This window comes from Eptesicus fuscus, chromosome 8 (assembly GCF_027574615.1).
Source record: "Eptesicus fuscus isolate TK198812 chromosome 8, DD_ASM_mEF_20220401, whole genome shotgun sequence".
Taxonomy (NCBI): Eukaryota; Metazoa; Chordata; class Mammalia; order Chiroptera; family Vespertilionidae; genus Eptesicus; species Eptesicus fuscus.
This window is the reverse complement of record NC_072480.1, coordinates 75,093,831-75,111,376: the sequence shown is the minus strand read 5'-3', so window position 1 is coordinate 75,111,376 and position 17,546 is coordinate 75,093,831. Positions and strand designations below refer to the sequence as shown.

The window sequence follows — 17,546 nt, the reverse complement described above, 5'->3', positions numbered from 1 at the left end:
GATTCAGTGTGAAACTATAGTTTCTTCCTAAAACTCACAGGGCACCAAATTAGCATCTAAGTTATAGAATCTCTCTCCTACTCAAGCATCAATCTGAAACAGTTATAAAAATACATTTTTAGCCTAACCGGTTTGGCTCAGTGGATAGAGCATTGGCCTGCGGACTGAAAGGTCCCAGGTTCGATTCCGGTCAAGGGCATGTACCTTGGTTGCGGGCACATCCCCAGTGGGAGGTGTGCAGGAGGCAGCTGATAGATGTTTCTCTCTCATCGATGTTTCTAACTCTCTGTCCCTTTCCCTTCCTCTCTGTAGAAAATCAATAAAACATATTTTTTTAAAAAAAGCTTATCACTTTAAAAAAATACATTTTAAAAATGTAGTTAAGCTTTTCTATGAACTAGCTAAATTAAACCATATTACTTTGGGTAAGAGGCGACATCACACAACAAAGATAACGACCTTCTCCCTCTGCCTGTGAAGTCTTACCTGTTTGATAGCTGTGACAGTGATGACAAAGAACAGTGGCAGTCCACTCGTTACTGGACTTGTGGGTGTATCAATAATCAACTGCAATTAAAAGAGAATTGTAGAGCCCTTGTCAGAAACACGCATCAGTGACTTTAAACAGACTGGCTGGCCCTGTCACACGGCCACCCGACATTTGCTTTTACTTATTTTAAATTGCTTTACTGTTACCTGACTTCCTCCCACCACTAGAGCTAAATTAGATAAGAAGCAAATCATCCTACTTTACTATAAAACTGAGGGCAGTTCTTTTTAACTAAGGGAAATGCTTAAGAAAACCATGTTAGCGGTGGCAAAGACACAGACTGATACCAGTGTACATTTTATGTTAATTTACTACTCTGCTTCTGGTGCCACACTTTAACTACGTTATTTGGATAACTTAATGTGGGGGAAAGTTTAAAAGTCCTTCAATTGTATTTTGTATAATTGACAAACTGGATTGTTGCTCTTAAAACACATCTGACGGATTCATTTCCTAATTCATAACTCATTGTGGTTTTCACACTTCTTCCCCCCCCCCCCCCCCCCCCCCCCAATCCACCTCTCTCTTTAATGCTTTCTTTGGAGAATCTACGTACACTTAGAAGAGGGTAAGTGTCATAATGCTTAACTGGGCTGGTAAATTTCTCCTAAAGATTAGGAAGCGCCTGATCTCCCCTCATTGCTGGACAGTGGCCAGAACCAACGCAAATGCAGAATGCCCATGTATGTTTTAGCACCTAGGTCCCTGAACCAATACACTTGTCCTTGAAGAAAATAAAGGAAGAGACTGTAGTTAAGTGGCACCAAGTTCGTGCTCCTTCTTATTAGCAAACCACAGTTAAACACCTGAGAATAAAAGATCACTCATTTAGATTTGAGGTGATAGAGAAATGGTCACTGGCCTTACCTGGACCAGAAATATGATAAGAAAATAAAAGTTGGCGATTCTTCTGAATTGTTCAAACAAGTTCTTGGGTATGAAGTTCCAAAATGTGTACTGTAGAAAAGGAAAACAAAAAGGTGTCATTTTGGTCACCTTTTATTTTTTGTGTTATTCATTTTACTACATGATAAGTAGCACTGGATCTTACTGTACAAAATGGTTAGTTTTATCTTTTTATTTTTGTAATATCTTTCTATTATTTCAGAGAGGGAAGGAGAGGGAGAGAGAGAGATAGAAACATCAATGAGGAGAGAGAGAGTCATTGATCAGCTGCCTCCTGCACGCCCCCAACTGGGGATCGAGCCCACAACCCAGGCATGTGCCCTTGACTAGGAATCGAATTGTGACCTCCTGGTTCATAGGTCAACGCTCAACCACTGAGCCATGCTAGCCAGGCCAAAATGGTTAGTTTAGATACAAAACCCGTAATTCAAAATTTAGTGCGTTTGCAGACATTTTTTTTTCAATTTGCTGACCACAAAAACAAATTGCTGGCAGAGAATGTGTTCTCCAAAGGCAGGATGTATGAGTTCCCTCCTACATTATTCAAGGTAATGCAAACTACCTTAACAATAGTTTTATTATTAAAATGTCTTTCGTAAAATATAAACCTATGATTGTTAGCGTACATGGTTAGCATTTTCCCTTGATGGTATTTTCTTTATAAGCTTTTTCTGGAGTGGCAGTGTGACTAGATGGTAAAAGAAAGCTAAAATAGAAGAAGCCAACGTTATTAAGTGGTCCTGACCCAGTTTGGAGATGGTTCCTACCCAAGGGGTTGTCTGTGTCAGCAATACACACAACAGTCCTTCCTCTTGATTCAGAGGGAACGGAGAAACAAGCAGGGAGAATGGTTCTGGGTGCCACTTCCTCTCCAAACCTTGCAATTTTGCTTCAGGAGGAGAGTTTCCCTAACTTTTGTGCTGAAAACAACCATGTCCCAGATGTCCTTAATCTACAGTGAGCATCAAGCATGGAAATGGTTTTTAAAATTCTATTTGTCAAGTTTTTGCCTTTAATGAGGATAGTCTAATGAGAAAGGGCTCTGCCCAATCTGCATGGTGACCCTTGCCCTCTGTCTGTATAATGAACAGAACCTACATCAGCTCCAGCTGGGCAGTGTGTGGCATCTCAGACCCAGACATCAGGGACCAAGCCCTGCTTTAGTGTCAGAATCTCAAACACAAGTTCCTGAAAAGTGAATGGTCCTAAACTATCCAACATATTCTGAATTGGGTTTTTACATCTATTTCACCTATTTCCATATCTACAGTTTAAAGAAAAAGCTTCTTTGCCTTCAGTTTCTGACTGCTTAGAGAATATACAGAGAATTTCCATTTTCTATTCTAATTTATATTCACAAGTTCATAATGAAGTTCATTAATGAGTGAGAAAACAAAGGAGTGGTTCCCCCATCCCATTGGGCATATTTTCCGTTCCCTTCTCAGATTGGCCCCAATAAATTACTCCAAGAGGGTTTCTAGAGGTTTAGAAAAGAAATTAATTTTCTAGGTCCCAAACCCAACACACCCTCCCTTCCCTTATCTTTCATGTATCGTTTCATACCAGTCTTTTATGGGATATGAGTGGAAATACCTTCTCTTAGTAACCTGTCTTTTAATTCTCTTAACAAGAGAAAACTTTAATTTTAATTAAGTCCATCTTATCAATTTTACCTTTCAAGGTTAATGTTATTGGTGTTGTATCAAAAAAATCATTGCCAAACTCAAGGTCATCTAGATTTTCTTCTATGCTATCACCTAGGACATTTTTAGTTGTGTGTTTTAAGATTTAGGGTTATCGTCAATCTACTTAGAGTAAATTTTGTGAAAATGTAGGCTCAATATCTAGATTTTCTTTTTCTTTTTTTGTATGTGGAAGTCCATTTGTTCCAGCACCATTTGTGTAAAAGACTTTTCTTTCTCCATTGCATTGGCCTTGCTCCTTTGTCAAAAATCAGCTGACTATATTTATGTGGATCGATGTCTGGGCTCTCTATTCTGTTCCATTGATCTATTTGTCTATTCTTTTTATTTATTTATTTATTTTTTATTTTTTTTGGTCTATTCTTTCACCAATACCACCTGTCTTTATTACTGTAACTTTATAGAAAGTATGAAGTTGGGTAGTATCAGTCTTCCAACTATGTTCTTCTCCTTCAATATTGTGTTGGCTATTTTCAGTCTTTCATATATGAACTTTAGAATCAATTTGCTATTATTTACAAAATAACTTGATGGAATTTTGGTAAGGATTGTGTTGAATCTATAGATTAAGTTGGGAAGAACTCATTATCTTAACAACATTGAGTATTCCTATTCATGAACATGGAATATCTTTCCATTTATTTAAATCTTCTTTGATTTCTTTCATCAACATTTTATAGTTTTTCTCATATAGATCTTGTACATTATTTTGTAGGATTTATACTTAAGAATGTATTACTTTTCCTTTTGGTGCTAATATAAATGATGTTGTGTTTTTAATTTTAACTTCTGATCTGCCAGGTAACCTGCACAAATTTGGAATTTAAAATCAGTTAAAAGGCGCAGGCGGTGTGACTCAGTGGTTGAGCACTGACCTATGAACCAGGACATCCTGGCTTGATTCCCGGTTGGGGCACATATCTGGGTTTCAGGTCCCATCCCCAGTGGAGGGTGTGCAGGAGGCAGCGAATCAATGACTCTCTCATCATTGATGTTTCTATCTCTCTCTCCCTCTCTATTCCTCTCTGAAATCAATAAAAAACATATATTTTTAAAAATAATAATAAAATAAAATCAGTTAAATGGTTTCTTTATTCTAATCAGGCATAGAAGTCCTATGCTATAGCTTTGATATTAAGTTTTGTAATTTCCGCATTTCATGGACTAAATTACTATATAATAAGTTATTACTTTGATTATATGTTAATATGGTCAAAAGAAGATGATTATTTCCTGATGATGTATAAGAAAATTGAAAACCAATCGAGATAATTTAAACATTCATGACTGCACTAACAGTAACATATGGATAAAATAAAATAAAATGAGCATATAATTACATATATAAGAGCTGGAAAAGTGATATTAGTGGGCCAACTATACAATTTTCATCTTTGTTAAATGGTAATCATCTAAATATTTGCTTAGACATACGGGCCACAATAGAATGTAATGCTTTGTGTACTACAAAGAATAATAAAACACTGACCTATATTCAGCTACCAAGTCCTCCCTCCTGTTGTATACAGTCAGTACAAGTCCTCCCTCCTGTTGTATATAGTCAGTACTTAATAGCAGAAACCCCTGGATTGAGCCGTAGGCATTGAATAAAAAGGGCCTTTTCTTGCTATAAGAAAACTGAGAAGTCTGAGTCTACCAGAGATCCTCTCTTTACTTCAATAAGATATTTTGGGAAATGTTGAATTATACAAGACAATTACTATTCCTGGCATTTATTTCACATCACAAAAAACTACATTCGAAAAGTCTTTGCATTTGTTCTGTGTGTCATTAGCCCGGAGATGAGAATGCCTCACAAGCATCTGAGCTCAGTTTTGTCCATTCTCTCTCTTTTTTAATTCTTTGTTGCTTAAAGTATTACATGTGTCTCTTTTTTCCCCCATTGACCTCTCCCCACCTGCTCCCGACCCCCAGCACATGCCCTCACCTTCCTACTGTCTGTGTCCATTAGTTATGCTTATGTGCTTGTATACAAGTCCTTTGGTTGATCTCTTACTGTCCAATCTATTCTGCTCTACGCATAAGTACCTCTGGTTCTGGCTTGCTCACTGAGTATGGCTCATGACAAAGAAGAGAACAGTCTCACTTGGTCTACCTTTAGTCATGTGGTGAAAAGAAAACTCTAAGAAAAGCTGCCAGAAAGTAAAATGAGAGCACCTGGAAACCGCCCCTAAGTCTCGGCTATTCTGTACCTGAAAGTGGATCCAGCACCACAGGTGTGCACGGGACAATTCTACAAACGCACTGGAGGCCAGTCACTGGTCTTCTATGAGAGACAATCAACTCACATGGACTTAAAGTTTCTCTTTCATTTATGACTGTGAGACGGAAATGTAGAAAATTATGCCCCAATTCTGGATTACTGAGTTAGAAAGTGAGTGAGCATCATGATGGCCCGGTAAGCGAGGTAGTGCTGGCCCTGTAGAGGGAGTGCTGGGCTCAGGGTCAGGTGCCTGGCTTAAGGACTGGCTCATCCACTTTGTTCTAAGACTTGGTGCTTCAGGAATAGGCTGGATTTAATAAGTAAGAGTTGCTTCACAGGGTTGTTTTAGATCTTACATGACATGATAAACTTGGAAGTCATTAAGAACACTGCCCATATCTAATTGGCAGGGGTAATTTTCCCTTGCCAATAATCAAGAGTTATTTAGCTGTGTTGAAGGTATGGAGTGATAGTACAGCCTGAGCCTATTATTTAATTATGCAGCATCTTAGGGCAGAGCTGGAAACCAGATGAATTTTGTGCTCAAAAGTAGTTTTGTGAAATTGATAAAGCAGTGCTCCATCATTCTCTCGAGTCCAGGACCTGCTGCCCGGCGAGCTCAGGCAGGCCCTGGGCGGGGAGCTCTGCGTGTGATCAGAAAGGAAGGAAGGGGGTCATACTGAGGAGCAATTTCTTAGTTTTCCTTCTTCTATCAGACACTTGTCTGGTGTGCCTCCCCCAAAAAGGAAATGGAAGTCAAATCAATCACTGATTACCAATGACCGTGCTTCTATGCCACAGGCCAGAAGTTTAACATAATTAGATTGGCCTTTTCATCCCCTAGTATAAATATGCCCATGATAAATGAGACTTCCTGAGCACACGCTTTTGTGTCCTGAAGAAGTCTTAGCTAGCAATCCTTTTCTTTAAGCAGAAATAAAAGTTTTCTTCCCAAGAAAACATAAGATACATTACCGCAAACATATTTTCCAAACCTGCTTGTAAACTTATATTTTGCAAATTAAATTGTAGTTTTGATATATCCTACGCTGTTTTTAAATGAAAACAATCTCGTGCTCTGGATTTCTACCCCAGTGGATCTAAATCAATGCCACTGTCCACCCAGCTACCGGCTTACAGTCTAAGTCCTCGTCTTTCTGAGATCCTCTTCCGCGCCCGAATTTGATTAGCAATAGAGGTGATGTGATGTTGCACATAACTTTCCCTTTAATTGATACACCTTCATCCACTGATAGGAAACCATGAATCCTGCTTTTTGAGGAATGCAGATCATTCTCTGCACACACATGAACTGGAGAGCACAGTCCCCCGTCCACTCTGAGCTGAGATGAAAGTGGGTCAGTACTTTACCCAACACTCAACCCCTCTTCTATGGGGACTTAGCCTGACCCACCTCCTGAAAGGATGTTGACTTAATTCTATTAGTTCCTACTCTAGAGTTTCCTGGTATGAAGGAGTTTTCCTGAGCAGAAAACAGTTTCAAAAAGGCCCCCAGCAACCTGCAAGTCCTTATCAAACCCAATGTCCAGCACAGGGTTTCCTTTGTCAGCAACCCAGGAGGCTTTGGGGGCTCCCATGCATGTAGGGCAGCTGGGGCCAGGCAGTTACCATGTAGGGAGAGAAAAGATACGCCAGGCAAAGGAAAGGGTGGTGAGCTGCAGAGTGAGGAGGGAAGACAAGACATCGCAAAATTATTGCTGGCTATCGGCTGCGGGAATATTTGAAAGAAAAAAAGGAAAATAATAAATCGGTTCTGAAACTTGAATCAAAGGGGACAGGATTTAGAAATCACTGCTTTCAGTTTCCTTCCCCAAAACATTGGTGGGGCTTTCAACCCCCCAACCATATTCTGCCAACTGCATCAAGAAGACCCTCTGATGCCTGCAGTCATCGAGGTGCTTTGCGTTTCAGAAAGTTCCTCCACAAAGCCTTGTACAGAACTTTCCACGTTTCCTGGAGGACCTGGGGCTGAAAGGGTCGAAGCCAAGCTTTGTCCCCAGAGGGAGAAAGCAGCTGCACAGGGATTTTATCAGCAGCTGAAGTGCTTTGACAAACATCCTACCCAGACTAGACACTGCGCAGTGTGGGCAGGTCACCCCATCACCTGTTCCCCAGCTCCTGTCCTGACAAGTTCACACATGGCACAACATTTTAGTATTTTTCAGTGCACTGCCCCATTTCCTGGTGCATTTGTGCTGCAAAAGGAGATTTTTAAGAAATGTTTTTAACAGAGACAAACTCATAAATAACAGAGAACAAATTGATGGTTGCTAGATGTGAGGGAGTTGGGGGTGCTTAAGGGATTAAGGTAAAGGGATTAAGAAGTACAAATTGCCAATTGTAAAAATAGTCACAGGGCCCTAGCTGGTTTGGCTTAGTGGATAGAGCATTGGCCTGTGGACTGAAGCATCCCAGCTTTAATTCCGGTCAAGGGCACATGCCCGGGTTGTGGGCTCCATCCCCAGTAGGGGGCGTGCAGGAGGCAGCCGACCAATGATTCTTTCTCATCAGTGATGTTTTATCTTTCTCTCCTTCTCCCTTCCTCTCTGAAGTCAATAAAAATATTTTAAAAATAAATAATTAAATAAAATATAGTCACAAGGATGTATAGTACAGCATAAGGGATATAGTCAATAATATTGTAATAACTATGCATGGTGTCAGATGAGGTACTCCTTAAATTATATAAATGTCTAATCACTATGTTGTACAACTAAAACTAAGATATCATTGTATGTCAATTGCAATTGAAAAATTTTAAAAACCTTTTTTTAAAAAGAAATGTTTTTGAGATTTTTTCTTTTTTGGCCACACTAGTGGGTTGGCAGGATACTTATATGCATAGAAATCATCTTTAGTGATCGCTACTTAAGACTGCATTAAATTTATAAATGTCACTGCTGGACAGACGCATTTTTGGATGTGGAGTTTCCCTTCATTCTATTTCTCCTTTCATAGATCATATCTGGGTAACTGCGTACTCCATTTATTTGGTTGAGATTTTGTTTATGAGTAATTACCCACATTGTGTTTCTGGAGATTGAAGCTGCTATTATGTATTGCAGTTTTAAAATAAAATAATTCCATTAAAAAACTGCCTTGAAAAATAACGTTTTTCTGTTTGCAAGTATTCTTAACAAACATTCTTTGATAGCTCATAGAAGAATGAAGTCGGTGGACCACACAGATCTACATACCTGGCCACTCACATGTGAATTCACTCAGTCTATCCCAGATCTATACAGCTAGTGAACCCAAGAACATGTATATGCCTTCATGGACACATGTGTGCAGACGCCCAGGAGTGTGTGTATGCCTTCATGGACACATGTGTGCAGACACCCAGGAGTGTGTGTATGCCTTCATGGACACTTGTGTGCAGGCACCCAGGAATGTGTGTATGCCTTCACGGACACATGTGTGTAGGCACCAAGAATGTGTGTATGCCTTCATGGACATATGTGTGTAGCCACTGAAAAGGAAAGCCATCATTTACCTTTTTTGTCAAAAGCCAACTACAAAATTCTCCACCCTATTCTCAAGACCCATTCACCAGGCTACTCTCTCCAGTCCCACCCTAGTCAACAAAAACAGGGCACTTTGTTCACATGATGACATTCTAATCACTTTTCTTCTTCTTTGCATTTATTGCACCTAGCTGACAGACTCTGACATGGATTTGGTGTTTTTGCTTACAAGGTGGTTGCACACACAGCCTTTCACTGGAGACATCTAACATAGTCTCTATTCACAGATGAGGAAACTCCAGCCTGGTTTGTGATGGGCACATGGCCAGACAGCAAATAAGTAAGTGGCAGTAGTAGGAACTGAACGTCCTAGACTTCCAATGTGACACTATATCCATGACATAATTAAGAGAAATGGAGAAAATGTGCTGTTACATCTTGGCAAGTCTGAACAGTGTTTTGGGGACAAGCAGAGGGATAACGAGTTCACAAGCCCCGTGTAAATTGCAATCACAGCCCTCCGTCGGGAGTGGATAGCAGCTGTAAAGGCAGTTCTCATCTTAGGGTTGCTAACTGCTGTCAGAAAATCCCAATGCTCCCCAAAGGAAGTTAATAAAGACAGGGAGGTTACCTTGGCGGAGACTATTCTGTTGTCTGGGTACCTCTGCGGAATGTAGGCGTCAGCACCTGGGGGAGGCTCCTTGTGTCCCACGTAAATGGTCCGATTGTCGACCCAATTCTCTTCTCCAGCACACTGTGGAAAACGGAGTGGCGTTAGCACAAGCACCTCAGACGGTGGGTGGGAAAGTTCTTCCCTGGAGTGTTGGCTTTTACACTTGTCCATATGAACTTACAGCTTCCTGCAGGGCCACGGGGAAGAGCTGAGCCCCACCTGCCATTGCCAGAGATCGCCACCCCCACCTCGATCTTACTCAACGCTTATGGGCTAAGTGCTTCCGATCCCTGCCCAATTCTTCGAGGAAACAGCCTGAGTGGGCACTCTGCACTCCCAGTGAGAGCTGAGGGGCAGCCTTGAAAAAGCTGATTTACGGTGGAAATGACATGGGGTGGGTTCGTGTAAAAAAACAGAACACAACAGCAAAATCTTAAGGCTTCCAAAAGAGAAAAGACAATGATGGACAGAAATTTGGGGAAAGGTCTTTAATGAAAAAATGAGTAAAATCTTGAAGACAGAATAGAAGAATTATTCAGCCATTTCAGGTGTCTCTATCAATAGGCTTTCCTGGAAAGAGAGGAGACTGCGGTCTGACTCATCTTGGTATTACTCAGAGTGCTGTGCGCACGAGGATTAAGTAAATATCTTCTGAATAGAAGGATCCTTTAAAAACACCCTACCAGACCGTAAGCTATCATGAGCACTTAAGTGCCTAATAACAACACTATAGTGACTGATTTGAGGCTAAAATGCAGCCTCTTATAGACATCCCAGTACGGGGTCCTGGCCCTCCCTCAGACTAGCACCCCAGAACACGGTCCTAGGCCCCTTCCCCCTCAGACTAGCAGCCAAAGCATGTGCCCCCCCAGCCCTCCTTCAGACTAGCACCCCAGCACAGAGTCCTGGCGTCACATCCCAATTCCGCGAAAGGAACTCTGAAGAGATCAGCCTCCCTGGGGTATGATGTACAGTGCTGGGAAGGAGAGGGACACCTTTCTAATTGCAGAGGACGTCAGTGTGATGGGCATCGGAGTAAAAGGTCTGGCTCAGTTGTTGCTGAGACACTCAAGAGACTCAGGCAAGTTTCTGAGCTTGAACTTCCTCCTCCATAAGGGCATGACAGCACTTTCCTCAGAGCTGTCGGGAATGAACTGGGCCAACAAAATACTTGGCCAAGCTCCCAGCGGGGCACAGGTTCCTTCTGCTCTCCACCTCTGGGTCCACCCTTGACGGCTTCAGGGAACCCTCACTTTCCAAAGCCAAAAAGAGAAGGGTAACAAGAAACCCAGCATTTCTATTGTTTGAGGTTATTATAAGTCTTGCATTACCTGCCGCGCGCCCCCCTCTCCCCCCTTTCTTTTTCCTTATACTATCATCACCTTTGCCCATCTATCAACTTCTTGGGAATAAGACTTTTCATGTGTCCCCTCTGTACCGCTCCCCCCCACCTGTGGAGCACAACATCCGCGGAGCAGCATGCTTGGGCATTCTCTTAGCAAATTCCACCCACGTTTCCTTTCATGAGGGCCCAGCTTTGTGGGACAGTCCATGTGACTAAAGGATAAAGAGAAATCGCCTCTGTGACTCCACCCGTGTTTCAGAGGCTCAGCAGGGACGCAGGAAATGGCACAAGATCCCTGAACAGAACCGGCCCAGGAGCCGCCGACCTCACTGGGCATGAGCTGAGGGTTTCTTCCTTGGCAGGAGCTTGGCATGTGGCTCCCTCCAAGGAGCCTACTGCTCCATAGGATCGAGGGGCTGCTGAAGGCCCAGCATGCGGGAGTCCTCCCTCCTCAGGCCCTCTCGTCTCCCTGCAGCCTCCCTATTTTGGGTGAGGCCACCCATGAGGGACGTTTACTTTAAAAATCTGCCTAAAAGCTTCATAAATAAATCTCTGGCTAGGAAAGTTAAGAAAATAAAAAAAGTCTCTGACGTCTCTTTCTTTCTCAGGACATGGCCAAAGACGTGCTTTTCATTCCTGTGGATTCAGGAAGTGACACTGACAAAGACTATATAACAAATGAACCAGAAAAGGAAAGGCATACAAACATAAATTTTAATACAAAAATAGAAAACCTTTCTACTAAACTTCAAAGATAGCAGTTGGCTCTCAGCCCTAGTACTGACTCTGGAAGCCCAAATCCTCCCAGGGGTCACGCCGTGGTGCCTGGCGTGGAGCTGGTGCTTCCCGGCACTCTGGCCGGGGACAGAGCGCACCCGTCTCCAGGGAGGCTAAGTCAGAACGTATTTTATTAAGGCTAACGCATGTTCTCAACCCTGTCTAGTAGATCCGTATTGTTTTTCATGTAACTATTTAACATCTTAAACATAACTCAACAGTGCAGTGCCGTTTCAACAAATACAGGTCAGAACACCGTTCCTGCCGGTGGGACGAGATGGGAAAATGAACTGAACACCAACATGCAGGAGGAATGGCCTAGATCTGCACAACAGAAGTCATTTGGGAATGGACCACATACTAGCTACATAAAAGCTAACCCCTGTTCAACAACGCTGCCTTTATACAGTTTCCTGGGGATGGAACAACCAGTTCCTTTAAGCTCCTTGCTTCTAGGAACAGGTTTCCCCTCGTGGACTGAAAGGTCAGCGAAGCTACGCTTCCCCCCCCCCGACATGGCTCAGTCAGCACAGCGGAGCCCAAGGCGGGGCACAGAGGAACTACATGCTCTGAAGAAAGAAAGTGACCGGTGATCTTACACAGGGCACTGACAGGCAGGGGACATTTCTGTGTTCAGATTAAGACCCCGGTGAGCTCTGGATGTTGTTCTCTGCCAAATGTCCAATTCTAAGGCTAAAATTAAATGTTCAAAAGCTGAAGAGAATACAACAAAGAGGGCACTCCTGGAGAATGGCTGGTTTCATCACCACCGTTATAACCACTCCCTCCGGGTCACGCGTGTGTCCTGCTGCTGCTGGGCTGTGAGACTATGGAGGCGTGACTCAACATTTCTGTACTCAGCAGTAACATGAGGGATTAGGCTAGATCAGCTCTAAGTTCTAAGATTCTGGTTCTCTGTACACTTGGCAGTGAAAACACACTTAGTCCCTATGATGCAATTCTTAATCTAGCCAGTCTTGAACCAACAAACGCCAGTCACACTGTTCACTGTTAAATTGTGGTACAGACAAAAAGGAAGTTATGCCACATGGTGCTCTAAGAATGAAGATGTGGGTTATAATAAATTCTCCCAAGGGCAGCAAAACGGAGACACTGGCCTCTCTTCCTAGGTATTCATCTTAGATAGAATGTGTGATAATGCCCAACAGACTCCACGTGACTTCTCCCTCAGAACCCTGAGACGTTGGTCAGCGAGGCAAGGCTGGAACCAGCACTAAGCGGTCTTTCTTGGCTGGCAGGCTTCCTAACGTCTCACTACCACCAGGTGCCCTGACTGAATCAAGAAGACACCTGGCATGCCCGCTGGAAGGCTGGCCTCAAGTTCCAATCAAACGTACAAATCTCAAGTGTGAGGATGGGGCTGAGCACTCAGTTGCTTCTAAGATGCAAAATTACCCATCCACACGCCCTGAGCTGTTTCCAGAGGGTGGTGGCGGAGGGGTTCCCACTGAATTTTGGGAATCACCAAACCAACAGCTGAGAGGCCACTACTACCTGGAGAGTTTGCAAACCACCAGACTGAACACAGTCAGAAGAGGGCAGACAAGAAGAATCCAAGGAATCTTTTTTTCTTATTATTTTTATAAAATTAAATTGTCACATACAGAAACAAGGGAGGAAGCATCAAAAAAACAAGCAAACAAACTAACAAAAAAAAAACCACACAAACAAACCCAAAACCAACAACAAGGCTTATTGGGAAAAAATGTACCATCAGAGAGACTAGCAGAGAGAGTGGTGGCCAGGTGGGTGCCTTGTTTCATAAAGAAGTTCCAGGAAGAGTGTGAGTTTGAGAGAAGAACCACAAATAAGGATGCCTCTTCCAGCAGCGAGTGAGACCAGGGATGGAAAGCGGACCCCCAACATGTTCTGTGGGGCTCTGCTTTCATAACCCCTAAAGAATAAATAAGGATTGCTAACAAAGCCGTCACCTTGAAGTAATAGAGCAAATTAATATATGTACACACACAACAGAGGGCTCAGTAGCTTTGTCCTGATGAGCTAGAAATGAAAACTTCTACTTCTGTTCTATAGTGTGGAAAACACTGCAAACAAATCTGAACATTTTGCTCACACCCGCAGTATACTTACAACCAATCTGATAAGATATGTAGGTAGATGGTATATTTATTTTGGCAAATTACATGTTACTACTTACTTCTTAAAATCCTACTCAGTGTGCAAATGAATTCTTGTAGTAAATCCAGAACACATGTAGATGTGACACCCGTCAGTAACTTATGTTAACACAACAAACCCTCCTTCCTCTACTTCTGGTCTTGATGAAGTGATCAAGCCTGAAATGGTTAAAATTACGGAAGGATCTAATGTCCAGTGAGTTCAGTAAATGAAAATTGGATAAGCTGTTATTTAACAGAGCACTTAGATGGGCTACATCACTTGTGGGTTAAGAAATGCACATCAAAACCACAAGGAGACACAACTCCTTACCCACCAGGATGGCTAAAATAAAAAATAAGAGAGTTGGGCAGTAACACAAGTTGGGGAAGATGTGGATAAACTGGAACCCTCATATATTGCTGGTGGGAATAGAAAATGGATAAACTGGAACCCTCATATATTGCTGGTGGGAATAGAAAATGGTGCAGCTGCTTTAGGAAACAGTTTGGCGGTTCCTCAAAAAGTTAAGCAAAGAGTTACCATATGACCCAGCCATTCTACTCCAAGGTATATACCCTCCCCCCAAATGAAAACACACGTCCACATAAAACCATGTACGTGAATGTTTATAGCAGTACTTTTCATTATGGCCCAGAGATGGGAACAACCCTAATGTCTATCAACTGAAGAATAGACAGACAAGGAGTATATCCACACAATGGAGTATTATTCACCCATAAAAAGGATTCATGCTATAACATGGAGGAACCTTGCAAACATATGTAAGTGAAAAAAAGCCAGACACAAAAAGCTACATGTTGTATGAATCTATTTACATGAAATGTCTGGTACAGGTAAATCCACAGAGACAGCATTTGCCAAAAGATGAGCAAGTGACTACTAATAAAGTTCTTCTGGTGGCGATTAGCATGTTCTGGATTGGAGGTTGGTGATGGCTGCACAACTCTGTAAATATATTCCAATTGAGACCAAAAAATCATATACTTTAAAAGAGTGAACTTCATAGTATGAGAGTTATACCTCAATAAAAACATTGCAAGTTTTTTTAAAATTAAATCTTTGTTGTTGAAAGTATTACATATATCCATCCTCCTTTCCCCACATTGAGCAAGTATTTTTGCTTAAATGAAAGGCATATGTAGTTTGCCTGCATGTGAGATAATTATTTTTCGTGCTAGGGACATAATGGGATAATGTTTACATCAAACATCATAGAACTCACTTGTACAGCTATCATTAGGTAATTCCTCTCATTTTCAGCTTGCTTTTGGTTCAGTTATTCTAGAGCTTTTCCTCTGTACTTTCTTAGAGGGAGAAGGAGTTCTGGAGTGTCTGAACAGCTGCTTCCCCTTTTCAGTCTTTTGTTAAATTCTAGGAACTTAAGCATAAAGCTCTTCCTAAAATCGTTCAGGAAGTAAAAAAATTTACCAGGGGACATGATCAGATAGAATCTCATGCAAAAGACCTCTTGACATTATGCTTTCGTTCTTTTTCTTATCTATTAACCCACGAGCAAATGACAAATTACCTCAAGGAAAACGAGGAGGACGTGCTATTAGCTAAATCCGTGGCTTTCTGTCTAACTCTGGAAACAGTAGGCTGTGATAGGGTCCTATTAACATTTCTCATCTTGTTTAACCAAACAGAAGGACAGAGTTCACAGAGACCTCGGAAGCTGGACCATCTCACTTTGCAGAATGGCTGAGCTCGTAGACCCCTTGTCTTGCCAAAGCTTGGCCCCGTTAACCAGAGGCATGACTAGGCTGATATGAGCTGCTGGGTGAACTCTCCATCCACGTTACCACCTGCTCACCTGTCTATTAGCAATGTACACTTTTGCCAAAGGTGTGTGTTTGGGGCGCAGGATGTTAAGTAATGCTGACTGGTTTCATTTCTATGATACACACAAAAGACAGGGTGACAAAGGACGGAAGGATGGACCACAGTGAGCCTTACAGGCAAAAGGTCTGAGACATGGACTGCCTTTGGTCTGGGCCAGGAGAGAGCCTCCTGGAAGAACTTATCTGGGGCTGGAGGAGAAAGGCTGGCTGGACAGGGCTAGGTGAGGTAATGCACAAGGGCGAGGTGGCTGGAAGGCCACGTGAAGAGGAGAAAGGCGTGGTTCATGCCTCACAGCGGGGGCACCTCCCTTCTCCTACCCAGTGTGCCCTCAGGCACCACCCAGGACACCCACAGCAGCTACCTTCCAGAACAGGGAGGATGGCTGCAATTCCATAAAACAGGGCATGGAGAAAATGTCCCCATAAATCATGCTGACATAGCTATCTGAATATCCTTCTCAGCTTCTTCCTTAATTCTTTTCTCCTGAGGATATTTTTGACAATCGGGGTTGATCCAGGGCTGCCTGAAAAGCAGTGTTTCTGACAGGTAGGGCGTGTGTGTTGGTGGCTGAGGAAACATTCTAAGCCCCAGGGAAGCGTTACCTGTGGGGAATGCTCTCTAAAACATCCGTGCCCCTCTGTTCAAGTGACACTTAGGCTCGAAAGACGTATGGCGCAAGGCTCCAGTGTGTGCTCAAGTGTTCTGTTAAATATTCATTCCTGCTCCCGGAACCTCGGAGTCCAGGGCCCAGAAATGCTCACCCTCCAAGTCACTTGACTGATTTCCTCTCTTTAAATAGACTTTAATATAACCTCCCACTTGACAGAGAGGAATACTAAGCCAAGAACCACCACCAAGGAGGCCTGGCTCATTAACAGGAAAATGTCATGCACTGACAATTAGCAAAATGACTTAAACCAGGCTCAATCATCTATTTAAAAAATGAGTGACAATATACTAGTCTAGGCCACCAGGTGACCTTACCCACAACTAATAAAGTACTGAGAGGAGAGATAGTAATTCTGAGGGACAGGCAAAGCTGAGGCACTAAGGACTTGTCTGTAATTAAGTGCTTAATCCAGGTGGATAAAAGGATCTAAACTCTGTTCTGTGCTTTTACATGAATCATCCCTTTGTCCAACGTATCTATGGTGGATCCGCTCCCTGCCCGGTATTCAGTTAGTAGCAGCCTCTGTATCAGACTGAGTGCTGTGGTTATCACAGTGCTTGTGTTCAAGTGAGCCCTTTTTAACTCCCTGGGGGAATCACAAGACATTCTGCCAAGATGTCGGAGAACTAGGGGTCAAGACTCATATCCTTGGGGACCACACAGGTGGTTCCATGGTGGAGTCGGTCTCCTACAAAAATACTAGAAAATCATAGTTCTAACAAGGGATCTGTGCGCCTAGGATACAGAAGAGACTCTCACAGCTCAATAATAAAAAAGACAATAATAAAGATTTAAATAGATATTTCTCCAAAATCCATATCAACAGTCATCTGGGAAATAAATGCAAATCAAACCCTGGCCACGGGAGAGAAGCCAGACACAAAGGTCTGGATACTGTGTGATTTCATGACATGAAACGTCCAGAACAGGCAAATCCACACAGAGAAGTTAGATTTGCAGTTGCCAAGGGCTGGGTAGGGGAGTGACTGCTAACGAGTGCTGGGTTTCTTTGGGGGGTGATGAAATGTCTTATAACTAAATTATGGTGATGATCCTATAATTTGGTAAATGTACTAAAATCCATTGAGTTGTACTCTTTAACCAAGAGAATTTTATGATATATCTCTCATTCAAGTGGCTGGTTGGCTCTTTCCCTGCAAATTCTGGGGTTCCAAGCATTGTGCCTCATCTGTTTCCAAGTCCAT

General features: G+C 42.5%; 1 protein-coding gene across 1 annotated transcript in view; it reads right to left on the bottom strand.

Annotated features, from left to right (window-relative positions):
* The window catches only part of ATP11A (ATPase phospholipid transporting 11A), a 135,708-nt gene that overhangs the window by 62,240 nt on the left and 55,922 nt on the right, over nt 1-17,546 (bottom strand). The window contains exons 2-4 of the mRNA XM_054719971.1: nt 9,503-9,625; nt 1,418-1,507; nt 487-567 (exon numbers count right to left, since the gene is read on the bottom strand). Of these exons, the coding sequence (XP_054575946.1) occupies nt 487-567; nt 1,418-1,507; nt 9,503-9,625 (294 nt within the window). The remainder of the gene's footprint in view (nt 1-486; nt 568-1,417; nt 1,508-9,502; nt 9,626-17,546) is intronic.